At 42.3% G+C, this 27,225-nt stretch overlaps 1 protein-coding gene across 9 annotated transcripts in view; it reads right to left on the reverse strand.

Annotated features, from left to right (window-relative positions):
- bach2b (BTB and CNC homology 1, basic leucine zipper transcription factor 2b) overlaps nt 1-13,457 on the reverse strand; it is a 122,942-nt gene extending 109,485 nt beyond the window's left edge. For 3 of the 9 annotated variants that reach the window (XR_009793913.1, XR_009793914.1, XR_009793915.1), the window contains exon 1: nt 12,909-13,451. Coding sequence is in view for 1 of the 9 variants with exons in the window: in XM_061813166.1 (XP_061669150.1) it covers nt 12,909-12,946 (38 nt within the window). In the remaining 8 variants the exon portion in view is untranslated. Of the gene's footprint in view, nt 1-12,908 lie in introns of all 9 variants that reach the window. The other 6 variants (XM_061813155.1, XM_061813153.1, XM_061813161.1 and 3 more) reach the window with 4 other exon arrangements.
- Nucleotides 13,458-27,225: the final 13,768 nt, after the last annotated feature.

The following is a 27,225-nucleotide window of genomic DNA, read 5'->3' on the forward strand; positions in this document are numbered from 1 at the left end:
AGGTGCATCTCATTCAGGATAATACATGGAGTGGAAGTCGACTTTTAAAGGCGGACTAACAGGTCTTTGAGGGTCAGAATTCTAGCTGATAGACAGGTGTTCAAATGCTTATTTGGAGCTGCATCACACAAATAAAGCGTTAAAAAAAATCATACATTGTGATTTCTGGATTTTTCTTTTTAGATTATCTCTTTCACAGTGGACTTTCACCTCCAACGAAAATTTCAGACCCCTCCATGATTTCTAAGTGGGAGAACTTGCAATATAGCAAGGTGTTCAAATACTTATTTTCTTCACTGTATCAACCTTTCTCCTAATCATCATGTTAACCAACTCCTGAGCTTTTCTTCTCATGGGCTTTTATCAGCCCAACATCTGATGGCCCCATCGACCACATATAATTTGGTTTCATAAGCAATATTTCTTCCTCTTACATGGTTAAAAAACTTGGATGATCTGTCTCTCTTCAGTGTGAATGTATGCCTGCGTTTACCTGTACAATCCCGAACAGCGGTTTCCTATACATTTCAGCTGTCTCACTGTCGTCCCACCCTTCTCCAGTTGGTTTCCAATCAAATACTTCCTTCCCTTGTGTTTGACCACTCTAACTCCAAACCTTTATTTTAATATACATGTGGGACATGCCATTCTCGGTAAAGAGATTTCAACTGTTCTGGGAGCTTTTTTCCTGCAGCCCCCTGCATCAGCAGTTTAAGGTGATTAATAACTGCGAATATCTCACCCATGCACGCTAACAATGTTGGTGCTCTTCCAAGAACAAGGCTAATTCCACACTCAAGCCAAAAACACAATTCAGCACCTGTCCCCTGGATAACTACCAAACATTTGAATGGTACATAAGTACTTCGAACACAGCGCCCATTTCTTTCCACAGCTCACTGAAGATTCGGTGCCTCAAAGCACTATTTCGCACATAGTTCACAGATTCCACTATCATTTTTGGGGATAAGGTTTTTGTTGCTTATACATGTCTGTGGAGAATATAATGCGTAACAATGATGTGTGGTGCTGTTTTATTGAAAGGATCGGTGCTGGTCGGCGTTCAGGAGACAAAGACGACACTCAACAAAAGACCAATGTTCCCAAATGCTATTCAGCCTCAATAACTGGCATATTTATTTCGACCAAATGCAAGTTCTCAAAACACAGTTGACATTGCGTGAAAATCATATGAGCCCCTTACCTATGCCGAGAAGGTGGAGAGCCTAACACCCAGGTAGAGCTCCGCTTGTCAACCAGCTGGGCGTCCGTACGAAACCCGCAGCAGACTCTACCTGTTTGTACTCTGCATCTCTCGATTATACTTTTCAGTTGCGTGCGAGAGGAAGGCCGGGTGGCCTACCCGTCCCCCCTGGCGCCCTTAACGTTTGTTTCCTGATTTACTATTGACACCTAAGTTTGTCCTTCAGGCTCTGAAAAACATCTTACGCAGCCATAACTGTCAAGACATCCCACAACAATGTTCGTCTTTGGTATGCATGCGAACAAGATAGTGAAGACGTCTTGACCAGAAAAACAAGTGAGTGAAAAACAACTTATATGCGAAAAACAAGTGAGTGAAAAACAAGATAGTGAAACGGTCAAGATGTCTTGACCAGAAAAACAAGTGAGTGTGAAAAACAACTTATATAACCATGGTTGCACAATACATTCGGGTATTCAACGGTTATGGGAAGCATCACTAATTAACACTCCTCTCATTCCACTCTTGAGGCTTCACAAATTAGTTGATATACCCGTCAAACGTCGATGGTAACACTATTCCATTTCCAGTGTGATTCATGATGTCATGAAAGAACATGGACCATAATTCCCGCAACGTTAGGTTTCTGTGAATATATTGATGTGATAAACATCCTTGCCATCTAGCATAAATGTATACATGAGTGGGGTGAGGCACCAACTTAACAGTGTAGTTCTCGACACCGAAGTGTCCATTACTTTTCTCAAGGCGTACAATCATCTCATGCGTTGCATGACCAACAGAATCAGAGGGGGCACCAAAGTCCTCCTAGCAGTGACTGACATCCCTGAAAAGATTTCCCACCAGTGATGGGCTGAGGACTGTTGTACTATTTTAGCAGCATGTTGTACCCGTCCGCTGGCTACTAATGTGGACACCATGAGCTTGGAGATGTTAGACGTATGTGACTGTATAATTTTCTGAACTTCACTCCAAAACAATTGTACATCACTTCTGTCGACTGGCCATGTTACAAGTTTGAGTCTTACTGATTGTATGGGGTGGATAGGTGTCTTTATGGAGCTAACGACCTTACAGAGGTGCATCTGATTCAGGATAATACATGGAGTGGAGGTGGACTTTTAAAGGCGGACTAACAGGTCTCTGAGGTCAGAATTCTAGCTGATGGACAGGTGTTTAAATACTTATTTGCAGCTGTATCATACAAATAAATTGTTAAAAATCTCATACATTGTGATTTCTGGATTTTTCTTTTTAGATTATCTCTTTCACAGTGGACTTTCACCTCCAATGAAAATTTCAGACCCCTCCATGATTTCCAAGTGGGAGAACTTGCAATATTGCAGGGTGTTCAAATACACATTTTCTTCACTGTAAATCAGAAGAAAAATGCCTTAATTTTTCAAATTTTACTCCGTTTCTCCCCCCCCACGTCTTTTATAATTGCAGACAGAGGAGTCCCAATACCAGTTCACTGAAGTACTTTTTACAGCGTCCAGAACTGGATACAGAAGCTGATATGTAAGTATAGAGGCCACAATATTCAACATGCTTTACACAATTGCAGTCTCTCATGCTCCCAGATAGAGTTGCGGGTGTGATGAGGGATGGAATCTCGAACGGTTCGCGGGACTGCTGTAAATGGGAGGCCGGCTTGCTGGAACGCGCCTTTATGTGCATGCGCTCGATGTAGTGGCCACACTACATACATACACACACACCGTCAACAGTGCCTCGCGATCAACGCAATGAGCACCCCTGGTGTACTGAACTTCCTTTGACATGGCTCATGACGTTGATGACTTTTGATATCAATGCGCTCGCAGTACGTGAAGCAGCTCTGAACATGCGCTTTCGGCCTAACGTCCGTACATGCTTGGTATGGTTAACTTGCATATCCTGTTTCCGGGTGAATACTGGTTGTTTTGGAGCAGGCATGTTTGGTTAACAACGTTTATGAAATAAACACGTAAATTAATCTCTAGACTACACAAAATAAGCGACGAATATCTATTTTTTCTACTCGTGGGTCGAAGACAAAGAAGAGGAGGAAACCGGATCCATCGTCAGAAGAAAAAGAGGAATGCACAGAGCCGACAACTGAGTGTAGGGACTTTGAATGTTGGCACTATGACAGGAAAAGCTCAGGACTTGGTTTACATGATGATTAGGAGAAAGGTTGATTATTCTGTGCATCCAAGAGAGCAGGTGGAAAGGTAGTAAGGGTAGAAGTTTAGGAGCAGGGTTTAAATTATTCTACCATGGAGCAGATAGGAAGAGAAATGGAGTAGGGATTATTTTAAAAGGAAGAGCTGGCTAAGAATGTCTTGGTGGTGAAAAGAGTATCAGATCGAGTGAAATTGAGGGTGTTATGTATAATGTGGTTAGCGGCTATGCCCCACAGGTAGGATGTGACCCAGAGTTGAAAGAGAAATTCTGAAGTATTTATGAGCATCCCAGACAGCGAGAGAGTTGTGATTAGTGCAGATTGTAATGTACATATTGGTAAAGGAAACCGGGGCGATGAAGAAGTGATGGGTAAGTACGGCATCCAGGAAAGGAACTTTGAGGGACAGATGGTAGTGGACTTTGTAAAAAGGATGGAGATGGCTGTAGTGAACACTTATTTCCAGAAGAGGGAGGAACATATAGTGACCTACAAGAGCGGAGGTAGAAGCACGTAGGTGGATGATATTTTGTGCAGATGATGTAATCTGAAGGAAATTACTGACTGTAAAGTAGTGGTAGGGGAGAGTGTAGCTCAACAGTATAGGATGGTGGTGTGGAGGATGACTCTGGTGGTGGGTATGAAGATTAAGAAGACAAAGGTAGAGCAGAGGTCCATGTGGTGGAAGCTTAGAAAGGAAGAATGTTGTGCAGCCTTTCGGAAAAAGGTGAGACAGGCTCTCGATGGACAGCAGAAGCTCCCGGAAGACTGGACTACGACAGCCAAGGTAATCAGAGAGACAGGCAGGAGAGTACTTGGTGTGTCTTTTGGGAGGAAAGGGGAGAAAGAGACTTGGTGGTGGAACCCCAAAATACAGGGAGTCATACAAGGAAAGAGATTAGCGAAGAAGAAGTGGGACACTGAGAGGCTGAGGAGAGGTGAAAAGAGTACATCGAGATGTGACATAGGGCAAAGGTAGAGGTGGCAAAGGCTAAACAAGAGGCATATGAAGACATGTACACCAGGTTGGACACGAAAGAAAGAGAAAAGGATCTCTACAGGTTGGCCAGACAGAGGGATAGAGATGGGAAGGATGTGCAGCAGGTAAGGGTGATTAAGGATAGAGATGGAAATGTGTTGACTGGTGCCAGTAGTGTGCTAAATAGATGGAAAGAATACTTTGAGAAGTTGATGAATGAAGAAAATGAGAGAGAAAGAAGAGTTGAATAGGCAAGTGTGAAGGACCAGGAAGTGACAATGATTAATAAGGGGGAAATCAGAAAGGCACTACAAAGGATGAAAAATGGAAAGGCAGTTGGTCCTGATGACATACCAGTTGAGGTATGGAAGCAATTTGGAGAGATGGCTGTGGAGTTTTTTTTTTTTTTATTCAACAGAATACTAGCGAGCGAAATATGCCTGAAGAATGGAGGAAAAGTGTTCTAGTTCCCATTTTTATGAACAAAGGGGAGGTTCAGAGCTGTGGGAATAATAGAGGAATAAAGTTGATGAGCCACACAATGAAGTTATGGGAAAGAGTAGTGGAGGCTAGACTCAGGACAGAAGTAAGTATATGCGAGCAACTGTATGGTTTCATGCCTAGGAAGAGTACCACAGATGCATTATTTGCCTTGAGGATGCTAGTGGAAAAGTACAGAGAAGGTCAGAAGGAGCTACATTGTGTCTTTGTGGAGCTAGAGAAAGCCTATGACAGAGTACCAAGAGAGGAACTGTGGTACTGCATGCCTAAGTCTGGTGTTGCAGAGAAGTATGTTAAAATAGTACAGGACATGTATGATGGCAGCAGAACAATGGTGAGGTGTGCCTTAGGTGTGACAGAAGAATTTAAGGTGGAGGTGGGACTGCATCAGGGATCAGCTCTGAGCCCTTTCCTGTTTGCAGTGGTAATGGATAGGCTGACAGATGAGGTTAGACTGGAATCCCCTTGGACCATGATGTTCGCACATGATATTGTGATATGCAGTGAAAGCAGGGAGCATGCAGAGGAACAATTAGAAAGATGGAGAGATGGACTGGAAAGGAGAGGAATGAAGATTAGCCGAAGTAAAACAGAATATATGTGCATGAATGTAAGGGGTGGAAGGGAAAAGGGTGAGGCTCCAGGTAAAAGAGATAGCACGGGTGGATGACTTAAAATACTTAGGGTCAACAATCCAGAGCAACGGTGAGTGTTGTAAGGAAGTGAAGAAACAGGTCCAAGCAGGTTGGAACAGCTGGCGGAAGGTGTCTGGTGTGTTATGTGACAGAAGAGTCTCTGCTCGGATGAAGGGCAAAGTTTACAAAAGAGTGGTGAGGCCGGCCATGATGTACGGATTAGAGACAGTGGCACTGAAGAAACAACACGAAGCAGAACTAGAGGTAGCAGAAATGAAGATATTGGATAGGATTAGAAATGAGCTCATTAGAGGGACAGCCAAAGTTGGATGTTTTGGAGACAAGATTCGAGAGAGCAGACTTCGATGGTTTGGGCATGTTCAGAGGCGAGAGAGTGAGTATATTGGTAGAAGGGTGCTGAGGATGGAGCTGCCAGGCAAAAAGAGCGAGAGCAAGACCAAAGAGAAGGTTTATGGATGTGGTGAGGTAATACATGATGACAGTTGGGGTTAGACAGGAAGATGCAGAAGATAGCCCAAGATGGAAAAAGATGACACGCTGTGGCGACCCCTTAACGGGACTAGCCGAAAGGAAAAGAAGAAGACGACCCTCCAAATAAAGACGATACACATTTTTTTCACTTGCTCTTTTCACACTTGTCTGGCAATTCTATGATTATTATGGGAGGTGGTTTAAACCTTTCACTTCTTTTTGGCTTCTCACATTGGTGGTCGTCACGGCGCTTCATATTTTTCCATGTAAGCCTATCTTCTGCATCTTTATCTCTAACACCAACTGCCTTCATGTCCTTCTTCACAACATCCATCAATCTTCTCTTTGGTCTCCCTCTCACTCTTTTGCCTGGCAACGTCATTCTCAACACCCATCTACAAATACACTCACTCACTGTGCCTCGAATTCAGCTCTCTCAAACCTTGTCTCTAAAACATCCTAGGCTGTCCTTCTCATGAGCTCATTTCAAATCCTATCTAACCTGCTCACTCAAAGAGAGAACCTCAACATCTTCATTTCTGCCACCTCCACCTTTGCTTCCTGTTGTCTCTTAAGTGCCACTGTCTCGAAACCCTACATCATGGGTGGCCGCACCACTGTTTTATAAACTTTACCCTTCATCCTAGCAGAAACTCTTCTGTCAAATAACACACCAAGCATCAGCTTCCGTCAGCTGTTAACCTGCTTGGACCAGTTTCTTTACTTATTTACCACACTAACCATTGCTCTTGATTGTTGACCCCAAATATTTGAGGCTGTCCACCCTCGCTAGCTCTTCTCTCTGGAGCCTTAATCTTCCCGGTCCATCCGTCTCAATTCCGCACATATATTGTTTTACTTTGGCTAATCTTCATTGCTCTTCTTTCCAGTGCGTCTCTCCACCTTTCTAATTGTTCCTCTACCTGCTTTCACTGCAGAGCACAACGTCATCTGCGAACATCATTGTCCAAGGGGGTTCCAGTCTTACCTCGTTTGTCAGCCTATTCATTACCACTGTAAACAGGAATTGGCTCAGAGCTGATCCCTGAAGCAGTCCCACCTCCAACTTAAATTCTTCAGTCACACCTACGGTACACCTCACAACTCTTCTGCTGCCCTCATACCTGTCCTCTACTATTCTAACATATTTCCCCGCCACATCAGACTTACGCATGCAGTACCAAAGTTCCTCTCATTGTACTGTCATAGGCTTTCTTGAGATTCACGAAGACATAATGTAGCTCCTTCTGACCTTCTCCGTACCTTTCCATTAGCATCCTCAAGGCAAATAATGCATCTGTGGTACCCTTTCTAGGTAAGAAACCATATTGTTGCTCGCAGAGACTTACTTCTGTCCTGAGTCTAGCCCCCACGATTCTTTCCTATAACTTCATTGTGTGGCTTATCAACTTTATTCCTCTATAGTTCCCACAGGTCTGCAAATAGCCTTTGTTCTCAAAAAGGGGAACTTGCACACTTCTCCTCCATTCCTCAGGCATCTTTACACCTGCGTTTGATTGAATAAGTTGGTCAAAAACTCCACAGCCACCGAAATTGCCCATTGAAACCTTATATAAGATTGGCAATAGGAACATTTCAAGGAATATGTTAATCATGCTGAAAAAGGGAAAGGGAAAAAAAGAGAGCACCTTGCATGCCTGACCCTAACACTTTTCTGAATTCCCCCAGAACAGACACAATAATATTCATTGTAAATACAAGTAACACATATTACTGAACCCCAGTAGCTAAAGAAGGCCAATTTTGGTTTGCATTTACATTTGGAGGTGAGCAATATGCTTTTACGAGACCATCATAAGGTTACTGTGAAAGTCGAACTATTTACTCTCAAATAATGACAGCAAGCATGTCTAAATCTCAACCCCTTGGGGACAGTCATTGTTTTATTAAGAATATACAGCAAGCTATATACAGACAAATCGATTTGCTGAAAAACTAGATCATGGGTGGCCAACCCGCGGCTATCGAGCCACATGCAGCTCTTTGCCTGTTTTCATGTTTTTCGAGAGGAGAAAAAAAAAAGGTTTAGTGACAGCAAATGGGAAAAAGTTGTGTTAAAAGGAGCCAATAAAGCCATTTAAGCAGCAAACCAGTGCATCATGCCATGATTGTTCCTGCCACCCAGTTTCAGCGGTGGAACAAGAGAAGGGGGTAAATCCCGAGGAGGACAGGCAACCCCAAGATTTTTATGGAACAAGCATTAGCTGGATTTACTACGTTAAATCAGAATCAGCTTTAATGGCCAAGTGTGTGGAACACAAGGAATTTTTCTTCAGCAGTCGGTGCTGCCCTGGTACCACATACAGAACAGAAAACAGGGAACAACACAGAAGCAAGAACAGAGAACAAGAGACATTACTGTTTAAATTAAATGGTTCAAATGACACAATTTAGCTTCTAGTATATCTGCCTAGGTTGGTTAAACAGCAGTTAAAGGATAAATTGATACAAATACAAAGGTAGCGTTATTTACCCAAAATGCAATTGATGGCTTTTTTTTTCTCAGTCTCAGTTGCCTAGCCTAATAGAACAAATCGGCCACAGTCATTATTAAATATTTTTGGAAAACCAGAACAACACAGTTACAATTACATGTTTTTTGGATTATCATAACCGGTTTACTGAGAATCTACACAGACATGAAGCAAATACTTTTTTTGAGCTAGTTTGCATTTTTTAAATGGATAGATTAATGGAGATTCGCAAAGATAATGGTGCTTTGAAAGAAACCACAACTAAACTACAGTGTGGCCTGCAACAAATAAATTATTGACATCCATGCAGTACACCATGGTGGATTGGGAATAGGTTAAGGAGTCCAAAGGTAGTTCTCGTGCCTCAAGAGGAGGTATAGAACCAATGCTTGATAAGAATCAGATGGAAGACGCATCTGTGACTCCATCATCATAATATTGCAAATGTTGTACATGTCTGTGTCACATGGCACTGCGGGGCGAAATCTGCAGTCACTCCAAAACAATTCTACATCAGTTTTGTCGACTGGGGATATGGAGTCAAAAGTTGAGTTGAGTTCTAGGAATGTGTACATGATTTGGGGACAGTCACTGGGTACCATGGGATTCTTCAGCGGTCTGATGATGTCTGAATCCCACACAATTCTCATTTATCCTAGAGAGGGGGGGAATGATATGCTGCATTATAGATAGTAAGAGAACTATATATTATGTCAGGTATTTTATAGTATTTTTATAGGATATCTTGAACCAATTAATTTTAAACGATATTTTTATTGAGTAAATGGTGGGGGGAACCACATGAATAAACTGTCCAAGAGCAGAGAATTTGACGTTCGGATTTTGATGAGTCAGTGCCATGTACAGCTCTGGACCTGACATGAAAAACAAGTATTGTGCTAGAAATACATTGTTGGCCGAGAGTCACTGCACACTTTATTTGATTTTATTTAGAAGAGGTCATCATAATTGAATCACTTGGAAGTGCATCTGATTTATTACCCTACTTTAAATGAATATAAATACAAGAGCGACATCTTTGTTTATGTAACTTATTGTGGATCCAAGATAAATAGGCCATTGTTTGAAAATTAAACATTAAATTATACGTTATCTGAATTATGCCCAGGAAGCAGAAATGAATGAGATTTCTGTCCAAATATGTCGTGTTGAAAAAAAAAAAAACCACAGTCTTTCAGGTCAGTTTAAAAAAAAAAAAATTAATAAAGAGAGAGAGAGAGAGAGAGAGAGAGAGAGAGAGAGAGAGAGAGAGAGAGAGAGAGAGAGAGAGAGAGAGAGAGAGAGAGAGAGAGAGAGAGAGAGAGAGAGAGAGAAGAGAGAGAGAGAGAGAGAGAGAGAGAGAGAGAGAGAGAGAGAGAGAGAGAGAGAGAGAGAGAGAGAATTCAATTGATTCCTTTCTGAGGAAGCCCCACAAACTCTCAATGTGCTTATTAGCCGTGGTTGCGCCTTCGATGTAACTGTCAATACCGGTGCCATCATGAATGTTGCAATGGATATATCGCTGAAAGTCAGAGGACTATCACATTCTCTGTGATGTGTTCGGCTCTTTCAATCCTTGGACTAACACCTAATATGTGGACTGCCTTAATGTAGTTGCCACCACCAATTTTTGAGTCACTGCTGACTGCGAATGTATTCATTCATTCATTCTGGGAAACCCCATCACTGCAGGAGTTAATACACATCCCAAATGGTTTTAGTTTATCGACGAATGAGTTGAAATGCCAAATGTAATTGGGACCGTTTTTTGAAATAGCTTCAGCGATGGAGCAGTTTCCTCCTTCTGAGTTCAACACTGATGGATCAGGTTCATTCAAAATTAAGCACACCTGTTCGTTCTAATAATCGCGGCCCCGCCTGTGAGGAGTTCGCATGTTCTCCCCACGTCTGCGTGAGTTTTCCCCGAGTACTCTGGTTTCCTCCCACATCCCAAAAACATGCATTAATTGGAGACTCTAAATTGCCTCTAAGTGTAATTGTGAGTGGGACTGTTGTCTCGATGTGCCCTGCGATTGGCTGGCAACCTCATCAGTGTGTTCCCTGGCTCATGGCCGATGACAGGATAGGCTCTGGCACTGCCGTGACCCTCGTGAGAATAAGCAGCTCAAAAAAATGGATGGAGCGCATTATTCATGAGTACATTAATTTAAAAAAAAATTACATTATACATGTAATGTGGAAAATAACCATACCATACAGTGATCTAGTGACAAATGTGCACAATTTAGACAGCGTCACTTGTGACAACTCAGATAAATGTTCCATTAAAAAACTAAATAAAGACAAAACTGCTCAAAGTCAAAGTTGTGTATGCTCAAGTGTGAGTCAAACCTTTTGGAAAATCTTAAAAAACTACTAGATTGCACTGCAAGGAGGCGCTTTATGGTCATAGTTGGAAAAATATGTTTGGACACTGCCACATGACAAGACAGCTAGAGACTACAGCACAATGGCACACTGGAGAAAGTGTCATCTTAAAAGAAAGAAGTACCTCTTTTGAGGTTTTGTGGCATTTTTTCAAATCTAACTAAAATTGAAACCACTTAAATGTCCAACATCCTAGTGCAATTTAATTCCACATTTCTCCAAGTAATGTAAATAATTACAATTGAATACATTTTACATACATCAGAATCAAATCTTAATCCATGTACATAGAATAAGTTACTCTCCAAACACTGTCTGCACCTCTGTAAAAGAACACAAAATGTCACGCAATAAATTGCCAATAATCCCACAATTTTAAATGTTATTGAAAGAGTGGATATGATCCAGTTGTATTCAAGTCTAACTCAGCCATTCATTGAGATTTTTATTGCTTTGGATTTATACACAACCACAAACATAAAAAACAAATAGGTGGCGTGTAAATTAGATAAGAATCAATGTGTTAAATGACAGCTATAACGCTTTCGCATTGCACGTTTTGGAACAGTCAGGCAATGTTTACCATAGTCTTAAAAAAAAAGGTGTTGTGCGCATTAATACTACATATACAAATCTCTCAACACTGACAAATAATTTTTTCTTTCTATCTATCTGAACTAGCCCCCAAACATATAATGACACGAGAGATGACAAGAAAGGGTGGAATGTTGGCTGATGGTATAGCAGCCAGCAGACAAAGAGATGCACACTATACTTTATGTAATGCGGACTAAAAATACACCATAACAAATCACTGTTTGCAAGAACATTTTGAGTCAAGGGTGGAACTCAAGCAATACATAAATGAACAGAAATTCTTCTTCTGGGACACATATTTGGAGAAAGATGTAGGAATTACCTAAAAAAAAAAATGCATGACTCAGACACGACCGCAAATGGCAAAATAACACTGGCATGCACATCAGTATTATGCATATCATGAACGGCTCACTGTGGACATTATGAAAATGTTTATAATATATTTGTGTCATTCCTTATCAAGACTCCAGTCAAACCAGAATCACCCGTTAATCATGGATCATCATTATAAAAGGGGCTGATCAGTAGCGAAGGGCTAAGAGTGGATATTATTTGAATTTACAAAAAAAAAAAAATACTTGTTACTCATCAAGACCGCAATCACAGTATAATCATGGACCCCGCATAATAAAAGGGGCTGACTAAGCCACTGTTGCAGGACCCGCTCAGATAACAATACAAGGCGCAGCTGGATTTATTCACTCGCAATGCAAAATATATATTGGAAGAAATCACCGCAAATTTCGATCATTATTTTAAAACATGAAAACATTCTTGTTAAATTCGAGGGAATGAATTGTTGTTTGTTACCCAACATTGTTCCTACAGCTCTACTATACATGGACGGACAGTAGCTACATAATGAAAAATCATCATAATAGCCTACAACTTGTGAAAGCACCACTAACTACTGTTCGCATTGCTACGCCAACATCACAACAGTATTACAACTTGGGATATATATGTTAAACCTCCCTGTTGAATGAGTTATATGCTGTGACTGAGGTGTTCGGTACATGAGGGGTGGGGTGGGCATTGTTCGTTAAATGTTTTCCTCGTAAACATCATAGCCTTTCAAACACAGAGTAAAGACTGCAAATATACCGTGCCAAGTCAAAACGTAACCGGATGTAGTTCGAAGTTTGGTGTAATTCTTGAACCAGTGACGAGTTGAACCTTTGAATAATGTCAACATCTTCAAGCTATCACTACAACAACATCACAGACATTTATGATTGCGTATAGACGTTTTTATACTTGGGACTTTTTGCATGGCTCAAAATCCCCGTGAGCCCAATGTCTATATCAAAACTCACCATATTGATGTCATTTGTCGGATTGTGAGACAGAAAACTAAGACATATTACACAGCAAAATATGTGGCAAAAGTCAAACAAAGACACCGTAAAAGTGCAAGGCTGCTCACCGTTTTCTTCCTTTGCTTCTCAATGTCCGTTTCCCCATCCAAATTTTTTCACATGTTGACTCGCTTTGTCGTCTCTTAAAAGCCTTTCTTTCTGCTGTAAGCTACTTCTTTATCAGTGTTTACAATTAAATTTAATTCGTCTCCCTTACAAAAGAAATATTTAGTCGCTATTGTGGCTGCTATGCTTAAGTGGAAACGTGAGTCTTATCTACGATTGCAGTGATCGCGCACCAGTGATAGTCTCTCCTACTGCTTGTTACATTCAACTGGAAAACTTACTCTCGACCGCTATATAATTGAAATTCTGGCAACATCATTCGATTCCTTCATTCACAACACCGTAAGCGCGCCGCTCCCATGGTTGCTAAAAGCTGAAATTCTAGCGTGAGTGTCCATGGAAATTATAAATAGACAACGCCTTGGCGCACGATTTGACGTAATGGTCACCGCCATGTTGAATGTGGAACATGGGAGACTCAGGGATGGAAGTGAAGTGGCTTGACTGTGTGAAATAGAAAATTCGTTTATGATGAACGATACTAGCGGCACGGTGGCTCAGCTGGTAAAGCGTTGGCCTAAACGTTCTGAGGTCCTGGGTCCTTCCCGGACTCGCCTGTGTGGAGTTTGCATGTTCTCCTAGTGCCAGCGTGGGTTTCCTCCCACATTCCAAAAACATGCAACATTAATTGGGCACTTTAAATTGCCCCTTGGTGTGATTGTGAGTGCGGCTGTTTGTCTCTATGTGCCCTCCAATTGGTTGGCAACCAGTTCAGGGTGTACCCTGCCTCCTGCCCGTTGACAGCTGGGATAGGCTCCAGCACTCCCTGCGACCCTTGTGAGGATGGATGAACGATACTGGAGAAAAACGAAAGGAATAACCTGAGAGTGGAATACGGGTTATACCTTGGCCAGGGCGGAAGCAAGTATCGATCTTCAATGATGAGAAAAATTAGCAAGTACAAGACAGAGTTAGCGGGTAGACTCAGCTGTGCTGGGATTGGGTCAAAATGAGATTCGGTAAATGACACGAGTGATGACATATATGTTAAGTGTGAAAACAAAAGAAATGTGAAGAACAGGGAAAATCATTTTGCTAGAGTAGGTCTGAAAAAAACAAAGGAAGAAGTCAAGGAATGATGAGGTAGGAAATGGAAACTTGGTGGAGAGGGAATTTTCTGATTCTTGGGTTTAATGACAAGAAAGGATGTTTTTTTCCTCTAAGTCCAATTAAATTAACTTTGATGCTTAAAAAACAATTAGGTGATATTAAAATGGCGAGATGGTTATGGGAGTGTGAGAAGCTCGGTCAGAGTAAAGCCACTGCTTCTCTGCATTGAGAGAAGCCAGATGAGGTGGCTGGGGCATCTGATTGTGATGCCTCCTTGGAGAGTGTTATGGGCACATCCTCCCAGGAGTAAACCCTGGGGATGGCCCAGGACACGCTGGAGAGACTGTCTCTCAGAATGCATGGGATCCCTTCGGAAGAACTGGATGAAGTAGCTGAGGAAAGGGAAGTCTGGGCATCCCTCCGAAACCCGATGGCGCCTTGACCAGACCTCTGATTAGGGATGGAAAAAAGAAGGATGGATTGATGAGACTGCAGGAACTCAGTGATTACTTGTAAAATTGGAAACAATCACCTTTATTGGCCAAGTATGAAAACAACACACAAGGAATTTATTTCTGGTAATTGTTGCCACCCTAGTAAGACATACATGTTGAGTACTCAGAACAATAGACAGTGTATTCACAGGCAACTTTTTTTATTATTATTAGAAGAACTCACAGTGGCGCATGTGTCATTGTTGGTCTTCTCTATTGTGTTGGTTGAAGAAAGGTGTGACAAGTGGATCTTTTTGGAGACAATCTCCTTTTATTCTGATAGAATAAAAAAAAAAACAAAAAACAAAAACAGTAAAAACTTGCAAACTGACCGTCTGCTCAATCTCCAACACAAAGAAACCTGGAAGTCAGTTCGGCTTGTCACAGCATCAAGCCTGTGATCCTCAACTGTCAGAAAAATATCTTTTATATGTGACTCTACTGACATTTACCCACTATGTGCCATAAAAAGAGAAAACAGTAACATTGAGACGAAAAAAAAATGCATAATAGACAAACATTAGGATGGTTCAGGAGAACTAACTGAGTGAAACATGGTTGTCACATATCTCTACTAGAGGAAGACCGTACAAAACGGCAGAGGTGGAACCACAGAAAGCATTTATTGCGGGAACCACAGAAGAAGGAACACATTACAGAGAATCAGGAAGCATTTTCTTGTCAGGCACTAACAGTTTTTGTGTAATTACACAGACGCTTCATTCAATGCACAGATCGACCCGGTTACACAAGGATGCAGTCTTCTAGCAGTTATAGTAAATGTCTCAAACTGGTGGCCCGCGGGCCATTTGGGATATTTTGTGGCCCCCACCTTAATAGGAAAGTTTAATGTTCGTGCGGCCCTCGAGTTTTACATGAATGGCACATTTACAGTGTTGTGTGCAAAGCCAACCATTCATGGTGGGGGATATGGCTCTCGGGCACATGCAAGCAGAGAAATATTTTTCTGAGTGAAAATTACAGCAGCGTTGCCATGTAGCGTTTTGTACACAACTAGTTGACACAAGCATCTTTATCTTTTTTCATTCATTCATTTTCTGAGTCGCTTATCCTTACCAGGGTCGCAACGATGCTGGCGCCAATCCCAGGTCTCATCGGGAAAGAGGTGGGGTGGAGAACCCTAACCCTAAACCATGCAGGCAAGTAGAGAACATGCAATCTCCACACAGCGGGACCGGGATTTGAATCCTGGACCTCAGAACTGTGAGGCCAACAGTTTAACCCGTTGTATCACCGTGCTCCCTCCTAGTTTATCTTAATGTCTAACTTTTTTTTTCGTTTTAAAAAGATGTTGGAGAAGATTTAATTTACTTTTAAATTTCTAATTGAAATTGGCCGTGAGTGCTTGTGCGCCAAAGCTGCGGCCCAGCCTCAGCCGTACATCGCCTCGAGTGGCCCCGAGATAAATTGCGTTTGAAACCCCTGACTTAGTGTCCATTAGAGCGATAGTCCAGCGCAATGACAATTGTGCAAATGGTGTCAAGGTTCAAAGAGTGTATGCAGTTTAAAGTGACAAGTCGTGGAGTAGTCTGTTGTATATAATCATAAAACTGATTAGCCCAGCAATCTGTGACAACAACTCGAAGCAGAATGAGAAGCAAGGGGGAAAAGTGCGCAGAGTGAAGGAGGTAGGAATGTATAAGGTCATAAGTCTGACTAAGGTTGAAGTAGGGGTTAAGCGGAATAAAGGGGTAATTTGGGAAATAGGAGTAGGTATCAATGGAGGAAATTCAATCAAATTTGAGAGGAAGAGCACTAAGGGAGGCACGAAGGTTGGAAATATCAAGGGATGGGATGAGAATGAATTCAGTCATTTATCTTCTCCCGTTCATATTTATCTTCTCCCATTTATCTGAGGTCAGGTTGCAGGGGCGTCCAGACTTCTCTTCCCCAGCCACTTCATCTTTTTTGAGAGCATCCCGAGGCGTTCCCAGGCCAGTCAAGTGATGTAGTCGGTCCAGCATGTCCTAGGTCGTCCCCTAGTTTTCCTTCCAGTGAGCCATACCAGGACACCTCACCAGGGCGATGTCTGAGAGGCATCCGAATTTAGATGCCTCAGCCACCTCATCTGGCTCCTATGATTGCAGAAGAGCAGTAGTTCTACTCTGAGCTCTTTCCGGATGACCGAGCTTCTCAACTTATTTCTAAGGAAGAGCCTGGACACTATGCGAACCATTCTGGCACCTATATAAATATACATCCCCCACTACTTCTCGGTTTTTCACTTTTCACGGGTGGTTCTAGTACCAATTAACCGGGAAAAACGAGGGATTACTGTAATTGATGAGAATTTTAGGGAGAAGATGATAAGGGCCCAGCAAAGCAGCAATAACAGAAAGTATAGGGGAAATGAAAAGAAAAGCAGTGCCATGATGGTCAGAAGAATCTAATAGTTGGGAAAGAAAGAAAGAAAGAAAGAAAGGAAAAGGCCAATTAAAAAAAACATTACTTTAAAGGGGCACTGACACCTAAAACATAATTTTTAGTATGTTGGTAACCAAAAAAAAAAAAAAAAAAAAAGAATCAGCCGGAATAGATACATCCATTGTTCACAGCACGTCAGAATGTTGCCGTACATGGATTTTTTTCATCTCCCGCCATGAAATCTCTCTTGAAACAGCACTTGTGTTGGAGAAGAACCAGGAAGTGAATTTTTTTGTCGACACTTACAGTGGCGAGTTGGAGTGTTTATACCTGTTCTACCGGCTAGCAATTATCAGTTTGTTTGTTTTTTGCGTGTTAGCCAAAATGCTGCCTTGTTGTGTTGCTGGATTTTGCTTGAACACTCGGGAGAATGGATTCACTCTCAAACGTTTCCAAAAGACCCGGTTCATCGTGAAAAATGGATTGCACGGTTGCAAAGGACAAGAGCTTTGTGTGTTCCAAATGACTGGTAGGTGTATAGAGCTATTAAAAAAAAATAGTTGGGCGGGACTAACTTGTCTCAGTTTATAGCATGTTACGTGTAAATCCTCTTGGTCAAACCGGCAAAATATAACAAAGGACTTGTATTGTGTTTAAGACAATTTAATCATAAACAAGAAAAAACAATAACAAATTAGAAGTAGAATGACAGTTTAGTAGCGTGTAACACAAGATAACTAAACTAAGTATAGTCACCAAACCCAAACAAATGCAGGGAGGAATGCAGGGAGGTGACCGTGTAATTGTCCGAAAGCAGCAGTATTAATAAAAAAAAACTCAGTGCGTGTCTGGTGACATAATACGCCGTAGTCCGTGTTCCAGGAAGGAAGTGTGGCCGTTAGCCGGTGGCCCGCCAACGCGGAGGTGGGTCGGCGGAGAGGTGGGCAACCGCTTGCGGGGAGGGTAAAGGAGCTCTTCCCCCCACCGGCCACCGGTGTTTGGGCACCCCTCACATACTTACTTCACCCGGCATGGGTCCTCCTGAGTATGCCACATACATAAGACTTGTACAAAGGTTAGGAAATCAAACAATTATGGGCAAGCCATTTTGAATATTTGATCGGGTTCCTCGTCCTCCTCTTCTGTCTGTCAGGGAGTCTGTTGTCAGAAGTGATTCGCATATCGTCTAATATGGCTCAAAACGATAGGGTAATATAGCCTTTGTCACTTTACTTGCTTCAGAGATGTTCAGTCTCAGAAGGGGCATCAGAAAAATTCCAAAAACTCTCTTGTTCATCTGCCCTACCAGGTGGCACAGCGTGTTTACGATGGCGACTGTCCCAGTGTGACATCTTTAAATGACATCGCAGGCACTGTGATGTCGAGTGAGACTTCCGCAACTTTGCGTATTAATGACACGCTCTCCGCTCACTTTTTTTTCCGCATTGACATCAAAGTGAATATTATACATAGTTTTCATTACAATATCTATTTTAAAATGTAAATTTTATTGTGGTAGTTGCTCTTTAAAGTGTGACTGTCATGAAATGGATGATTTTTGGTATATTATTAATGAAAAACCCACAGTCAATATGGTCCCATGTGTTTTTTCACCACAAAACATGATTTTGAAGTATACAGCTTTTTGTAACTCCCGCCATGAAAATCCTCTCGAGGGATTTGTTTTCGAGAAGAAGCAGGAAGTGACGTAAAGGACCACGGCGCCCCCTAGTGGACTCGTTTGTTTCCATTAGTTTTACCTCCGGGAAGGTAGCTCCTTGTTCCTTCGTGTTAGCCAAAATGCCAGCTCATTGCATTGCCGGACATTGCTTGAACACTCGGGAGAATGGAATTACACTTCATAAGTTTGAAAGAGACCCTGTTTGTTGTGAAAAATGGATTGCACGGGTGCAGAGGACGAGAGCTTTGTGGAATCCAAATAACAGGTAGGTGTGTATACAGCTACTAAAAAAAATAATAGTTTGGGGCGGACCACATAATCGGTCTCTCTCATAACGTGACAAAAGATCCGTGTATGAAATGTGTCGATGTGCACGTCACCCAGCCAACAATGTCTCACTCAGCCTCCTCTCAATAGTGTTCATCGCGTACTGCGGTGGCTGTGAACAACCCTCTAAAAGCAGCACGCCTCGGCTCCATTATATGCCACCACGGCGCCGAAAATCAGCCACACCGGCTGAAGCGCTGCGTTCGGCGGTAACAGCTTCTGCGAAGGGTGTGCGTTGGGCTTTGCGACGGGGGCGGCTCTGAAGAACCCAGCCGAGAAGGGATTACTCAGTCGCGTGCGCGCATAAAGGCTTGACTGTGTTGCTCAGTACTACGGCGTCTGTGAACACCCCCCGAAAGCAGTACCACTCGGCTCTGTCATAAGCCACACCGGCCGGCTACGATGAGCCGCCATGGCTCACTCCGCCGCGGAAGTGGATCGGACAGGGATGCGGTTTGCCCGTAATCGCATATTATCTGAATATGGCTCGAAACAATAGTGTAATATTTCCCTGAGGGCTCGAAACAATAGTGAAATACTGCCTCATTAACTTCACTCGGTTGTGTGGTGTTGTCCTTTTCAAAAAGAGCTTCGGTGTCAGAAGGGGTGTCGGAAAAATCCGAATATCTCTCTTGTTTGGCTTCCATACTAGCAGGCACCGTGCGTTTTCAACGGCCAAAGTGACGATGATGTCAAGGACAGAAGACGCGACTAATATGGCGACCACTTGGATGTCGAGGGACACTCAATTGCGCAACTTTGCCCATGGATGACGCAAGATCCGCACACATTTATTTTCGTATAGAAATTGAAGTGAATACTGTTATATGTATTTTTCATTACAATATCTATTTTAGAATGTTTATAGGGATGACAGTCCCACTTTAAGAAACAGTCTATGAAAAAAAAAAAAATCACAGGTACAGGTAAGAAAAGTAATAAAAAGTGACGAAAAGGAAATAAAGGAATTTTGTCGCTCAATTGGAAGAGCAACTCAAATGAGTCAGTTCTTGGACTCCTCCTGTTCAGCCTGTATATCAGGGGTCGAGGACCTATGGCTCGCGAGCTATACCTGGCTCTTTTGATAGTTGCATACGGCTCGCAGAGTCCATCGTAACGATATACTGAACATGTGAGTTTTCTCTGGCAACTCAAATGGCGCAGAGACAGTTTGTCCTAATGCGGTTGCTGTAGTTTGGTGTGGCAGTTGATGTGCACAGGAAGGGTCGAACGCCTATCAAATTGGAAAAACTAACGATGGAAACTCTTTAGACAAAGGTCGCCCAAAGAGAAAAATATGAGGAGTACTGAAGTTTTCAAGAAGAATGGACAGCTTTTGTGGAAAGAGAGGTTTCTGCTGTGTTTAAATTCACAGATGATTCACAGTATGCCAAAGCATTCGGACTTGATGTTGCCAATAAACATTTTGACAACTTCCCATAAAATAATCAAACGAATAAAAGACATGCTTTTGTAAGCAAGAACTGTTCACCATCGTACCATCATGATGGCAAAACAAATTTAATCACGTTCACGATTAACGGATGGAAATCTCAACACCTGAATGAAGCTTAATCTGACGACCGATGAAACGGACTATAAAGCCATTAGCAAAACAATGTAGCACCAGAAGTCGCATGAATGGTAAGAAGTACTTTTGTCACAGTTGGTTAGCAACAGTGGAACAATGTTATTTAAAATAATTTTGAGACTTATTGTGCTCGAAAAGAGTCAGTCTTACTTAAATGCAAAAATACACCTGTACTTAAAATACTGTGTGGCTCTTTTGAAATTACATTTTAAAATATTTAAATTATATTTTAAAATATTTGGCATTTATGGCTCTCTCAGTCGAAAAGGTTCTCAACCCTTGCTGTATATGCTACCCTTGGGTCAAATTCTTCAAAACTTTAATTTTAACTATCATAGCTATGCAGATGACACAGTTATATTTAGCAGTGTCTCCAAATGACTACAGTTCAAATGAGGTGTTGTGCCACTGTCTAAAGCAGATAAATAATTGGATGAGCCAAAATTTTCTTCAACTAAACCACAATAAAACAGACATTTTTTGGGGCAAAAAAGAAAGAATTGCTGCTAGTGAACACCTCGACTCTCTATCTTTAAAAACCAAAGACTAAGTTCGAAACCTTGGTGTTCTAATTGATTCCGACCTGACTTTCAACAGTCATATCAAATCAATCACAAAAACTACCTTTTACCATCTGAAGAAAATATCTAGAGCGAAGGCTTGTATGTGTTAAGCAGACCGGGAAAAGCCCATCCATGCTTTTATCTCAAGTAGACTTGACTACTATAATGGTCTTCTGACTGGACTCCCCCAAAGAGAGTATTAAACAGCTGTATCTCAATCAGAATGCTGCAGCTCAGGTTCTAACCAGAACAAAGCAGTCAGACCATGTAACTTCAATTTCCAAAAGTCCTTGCACTGGCTTACAGTTAGCTTTAGAATAGATTCTAAAGTTCTTGCTACGAGTCAACAAATCACTAAATGATTTAAGTCCTGAATACATGAAATAAATGTAAATGGAATATAAACCCAGTAAGGCACTGAGATCAACAGACTCAGGTCAAATAGACGCTGGACCAATCTACTTTACGGCCACAGCCCCGGTCAGCTCAGCAATGGAGATGCAGAACATGTCCACTTGGACTCAATGTCCCCTGCCTCCCCGGGAACATGAGCAAAGTTCTTTCGGAGGTGGCGGTTGAAATTCCTCCTCATGTGAAGCTTTCAGCTGTTCCAAACAGATCCTCACAATATGTTTGGGCCTATCACGTTGGACCGGTATCTTCGCCCACCATCGGAGCCAACTCACCACCAAGTGGTGATCAAGTGACATCTCTACCCCTCTGTTCACCCAGGTGTCCAAGACATGCAGTTGCAAGTCCAATGATAAGACCACAAAGTCGATCATTGACCCGTGACCTCAGGTGAGTCCTGGTGACAAGTGCAGATGTGGACACCCTTATGCATGAACTTGAGAGTTTGTTATTGAAAATCCATGATGAGCATAGAGGAACTCTGTTCTGATTGAGGGGGCCATTCTTCCCAATTAGGTCCTTCCAGGTCTCACTGTCATTGCCCACATGGACATTGAAGTACCCCAGCGGAATGATTGTGTCCCGAGAGGGAGTGCTCTCCAGCAGTCCCTGTAATGACTCTAAAAAGGGTGGGTACTCCGAACTGCTATTTCATGCATAAGCACAAACAACAGTCTGGACCCGTCCCCCAACCCGAAGGTGGAGGAAAGCTTCCTTCTCATCCACCAGGGTAAAACCTAAAGTACAGGCGCCGATTCAGGGGGCAATAAGTACAACCACACCTGCTCGCTGGCTCTCACCTTGGGAGACTCCAGAGTGGAAAAGAGTCCAACCCCTCTCAAGAGGACTGGTGCCAGAGCCCAAGCAGTGCATAGGGGCGAGTCTGACTAGGATTCCATGTCCCTATAACTAGTTTCTGTAGCCAGTGTCCCGTGTCCAGGCAATGGAAACAGAGATCCGATATTTATAATCGTCATAGGGGTTATGGAGTCGTACTTTGTCTGGTCCCTCACCAAGGACTTTTTTGCAATCTGTGACCCTACCAGACAATTTAGCTCTTAGGATCATCCAGACGCACAAACCCCTCCAATACGATAAGGTGACGGCTCGAGAAAAGGACGTCGAATTCCTCCCCTTCATATTTCAACACGTTGCTCGCCATTGTGTTTTGCAGAAGTCACAAACCTTTTTGAGGCAGAGGGTTACTTAATGAGCACCAATAGTATAAAGGTCTACAAGATCTGTTTGCAGCAAACTTCCAAAATAACAAAACTCCTTGTACTTTACAAATACATAAATACTTGTTACCAATGTTTGCAGTTGGACTCTGTCAGGTTTACCAATTAGACATTCATAAAACAGGACAAAAAGGAAAAAGTCACCAGTTAATGTTTGACAGCTCGCAAGGAGAGAGGAGAGGAACTGTCTCGTGGAATTCACTGCACTCTCTGATTATCCTCTCCTCACCAACTCTATTTATTTAGTTTCAAAATGTCCCCCATTTACTTTGATGTTACAAAAAAGAGACGGGGGACCAAAACATAGTTGGAAACAAAGTGTACTTGTCTGTTCACGTGTGGGGAAGATTGCTGAGTAAATGTGTGGTCATCATTTCTTGAACAGCAGGCGCTCCTGGTTCTAACAGTTCTGATGATTAGATTTATTGTTCTTGTGCTATCTCCTGTTCAGGGCTACCACATTATCTAAAGTAGAGTAAAAAAAATATTTTTTGGAAGCAGATGTATGATAATTATATTCACAATTATTCCGACATTTCCCCCCTGTTCATCCTACATTTGCTGCCACATTATCTAGAGCAGAGCAAAGCATTCTTCATTGCAAGCAGAAAGTTTTTTAATTGGAGCAGAGGAAAGCATTCTTCATTGCAGCCAGAAACAGTTACTTAATTGAAGCAGAGGAAAGTTTCACTCGGAGGCAAATATTGCACTAATCACTTGTAATCTTCTGGATCAGAGAACAGGTCGAGAAGAAAAGTCATAACGTCATCATTGTGGTCAACAATATTACTGTCATTACCCTGTTGTCCGAATAGTTGCTATATTTCCGACTATTTTGAATTTTTCGGGGCAATAGCAGTAGTTAAGTCGGTTAAGTGATGCCCTTATGCAGGGAATATAACAACATCCACACAATGCAAGAATAGCTGCAAACAGACTACACAAACTTGGAGAGAACACCAAGTTTTTATATTTGCCAAATTTTTCCTCCATCACTCAGACCAGGCTAATGTGTTCATATCAGAGTGCTTCATCTTGTGGTTCAGGGTGCGGAGGCCTTGAATGGCCCTTTGTGAGTGAACCATCAGGTGCTGTGTTATTTGGAATAAATGTACAACACTGGTCACCGAACATTGTGCAGACGCCACCCTTCTCGGCCTGGAGCATGTCGACCGCTATGCAGTTTTGGAACGCCATGAGTGAGGTTACAGCTAGTTGTTCTCTTATGGCAATAAAGCCTGCTTCCGTATACTTACCTAGTTTCTGTTCATTGTAATGATTGAAGTTGATTCTGTCAAGGTTTTTATTTGAGGTTCCCATCCTGCAGCAATCTGATTAGCCAATTTACAGTGAAGAAAATAAGTATTTCAACATCCTCCTATATTACAAGTTCTCGCACTTAAAACCACAGAGGGGTCTGAAATTTTCACCGTAGGTGCATGTCCACTGTGAGAGATAATCTAAAAATGAAAATCCAGAAATCACAATGTATGATTTTTTAACGATTTATTTGTGTGATACGGCTGCAAATAAGTATTCGAACACCTGTCTATTAGCTAGAATTCTGACCCTAAAAGACCAGTTAGTCTGCCTTTAAAAGTCCAGCTCCACTCCAAGTTTTATCCTGAATCAGATACACCTGTGTGAGGTCATTAGCTGCATAAACACACCTGTCCATCCCATATAATCAGTAAGACTGAAACTTGTAACATGGCCAAGACCAAAGAGCTGTCCAAAGACAGCAGAGACAAAATTGTACAAGTCCACATGGCTGGAAAGGGCTACGGAGAAAATGCCAAGCAGTTGGGTGAAAAAAGGTCCACTGTTGGAGCAATCATTAGAAAATGGAAGAAGCTAAACATGACGGTCAATCTCAATCGGAGCGGAGCCCCATGCAAGATATCACCTCAGAGTCTAAATGAGAAAGGTGAGGAATTAGCCCAGGACTACACGACAGGAATTGGTCAATGAACTGAAAAGAGCAGGGACACCGTTTCCAAGGTGACTGTTGATAATACACTAAGACATCATGGTTTGAAATCATGCATGGCACAGAAGGTTCCCTGCTTAAACCAACACGCCAAGGCCTGTCTTAAGTTTGCCAATGACCATTTGGATGATACAGAGGAGTCATGGGAGAAGGTTTTGTGGTTAGATGAGACCAAAATGTAACTTTTTGGTCATAAGTCCACTAAACATGTTTGGAGGAAGACGAATGATGAACTCCATCCTGAAAAAACACCATCCCTAATGTGAAGCATGGGGGTGGTAGCATCATGCTTTGGGGGCGTTTTTCTGCACATGGGACAGGACACCTGCACTGTATTAAGAAGATGACCGTGGCCATGTATTGTGAGATCTTGGGGAACAACCTCTTTTACTCAATCAGAGAATTGAAGATGGGTCGTGGCTAGGTCTTTCAACATGACAATGACCCGAAACACACACCAAGGAGTGGCTCCGTAAGAAGCTTACTAAGCCAGTCTCCAGACCGAAACCCAATAGAAAATCTTTGGAGGGAGCTGAAACTGCGTGTTTCTCAGCGACAGCCCAGAAACCTGTCTGATCTACTGAAGATCTGTGTGGAGCAGTGGGTCAAAATCCCTCCTGCAGTGTGTGCAAACCTGGTGAACAACTCCAGGAAACGTTTGACCTCTGTCATTGCAAACAAAAGCAAATGTACCAAATATTAGCATTGGTTTTCTCAGGTGTTCAAATACTTATTTGCAACTGTATCACACAAATAGATCGTTAAAAAAAAAATCATACGTTGTGATTTCTGGATTTTTCTTTTTAGATTATCTCTCTTCTCAGAAGCCTGTCTTACCTAGAGAAGATCTGTGTAGAGGAGTGGGCCAAAATCCCTCCTGGAGAGTGTGCAAACCTGGTGAACAGCTACAGGAAACGTTTGACCTCTGTAATTGAATACAAAGGCTACTGTACCAAATATTAACATCGGTTTCCTCAGGTGTTCAAATACTTATTTGCCGCTGTATCACACGAATAAATCGTTAAAAAAATTATACATTGTGATTTCTGGATTTTTCTTTTTAGATTATCTCTCTCACAGTGGACATGCACCTATGATGAAAATTTCAGACTCCTCCATAATTTCTACGTGGGAGAACTTGCAAATATAGCAGGGTGTTCAAATACTTATTTTCTTCACTGTATACTCATCTGGTACACCTTGTGGGATGCCAATTGCATCAATGTATGTTGGATCTCCATCTTTCCAAGAGGACCTTCGCACCGGGAGAAACCGAGGGGAGGTCCAAAGATGGATGTGGCCAAATGTATTTCCTCTGCTGTGGATGGAAACAGTCCCAGATAAAAGCAATGATATCAGTGCACACGTTCCTTTATCAGTGTGTCATACAACTTTTGACCACCACACCACTACCACACATTGCTGCGTGGGAGCAGGGGGGCAATTTACCGATGGATAACATGACACATTTTGTTGAGACTTCCCACCTTAACATTTGTCCCTGTAAAGCTAACACAGGAGAAGTAAGCCAATGCAACATTAGTAGAAACTATCAGTTTATCATTTACTGTCTTAGTAGTTTGATAAACACTTAAATTTCTGACAAGTGGTGTAAGGAGTTGTTTTAGTCATTACCTCCAGGGTGCACTGTGTGAGGATTTCTGGTGGAATGGCACGTAGTCGTGGCCTAGGGCCCATGCAGGTGATGCAACTATAGTTTACCATATTAGCTGAATTCTACGTGAATAACAACCAGTTATTTGTGAAATTCCTGTAACTGACAAAGAAAAAAAATGTTCCTCACGTTTTTCGGTCAAAATACTCCTTCCATAGTATACGGACTCTTTTGTATGGCATTCGGGTTTAGGGTAGCATGAAATTGGCAAATGGTGAGAAGAAAATGGGGTTTCCTTTGGCATAAGCCTATAAATGGAATCCCCAGCAGGAATGTGGTAGAAGGTTTAAAAGCCGGGGGAATAATTTAACCTTTAGTTAAATTCACCTGAATTGTAAGGCCAATTTCTGTATTAAGCAAGGTCATTAGGTGTTTGTGGTGCCGAAAATATGATGATGATGTTCCCCAGGTGGGGGTCAATCTGTTACCTCCGTCTGAAACTTGGCTAACGACCTCCGAAGCCTGGAAGCTCGGCTCGCGGCCCGCCGCGTCATTCCCATCCGAAGAACCATCCGTGGCTGCCGGCCCGGAGCTCCTGGGGGCCTTTGTTTACGGTCTTATATTGCACGTAGGCCTCCAAATAGTCAGACTTCGCGTCATTCCGCCCGAAGAACCAGCTGAATATTCAACAGTAATTACAGGTTCAAATTTGTACGAAAGTATTCTTCCGTCTTCCCGATCAACCGATACTGCTATTTCTTCATCAGATGAGGATAAATACTAGAAATCGGCGCTGTGCATAAATGGTGTTCCATGTAATCGAGCCTTTATTGCGGCACAGTACACGTCAAATCCGGGCACGTAGGTCATGTGACTTGCAAAAATGGCAGGGCCCCTGAAAATTCATAATTGTC

The sequence above is a fragment of the Syngnathoides biaculeatus genome, chromosome 23 (assembly GCF_019802595.1).
Source record: "Syngnathoides biaculeatus isolate LvHL_M chromosome 23, ASM1980259v1, whole genome shotgun sequence".
Taxonomy (NCBI): domain Eukaryota; kingdom Metazoa; phylum Chordata; class Actinopteri; order Syngnathiformes; family Syngnathidae; genus Syngnathoides; species Syngnathoides biaculeatus.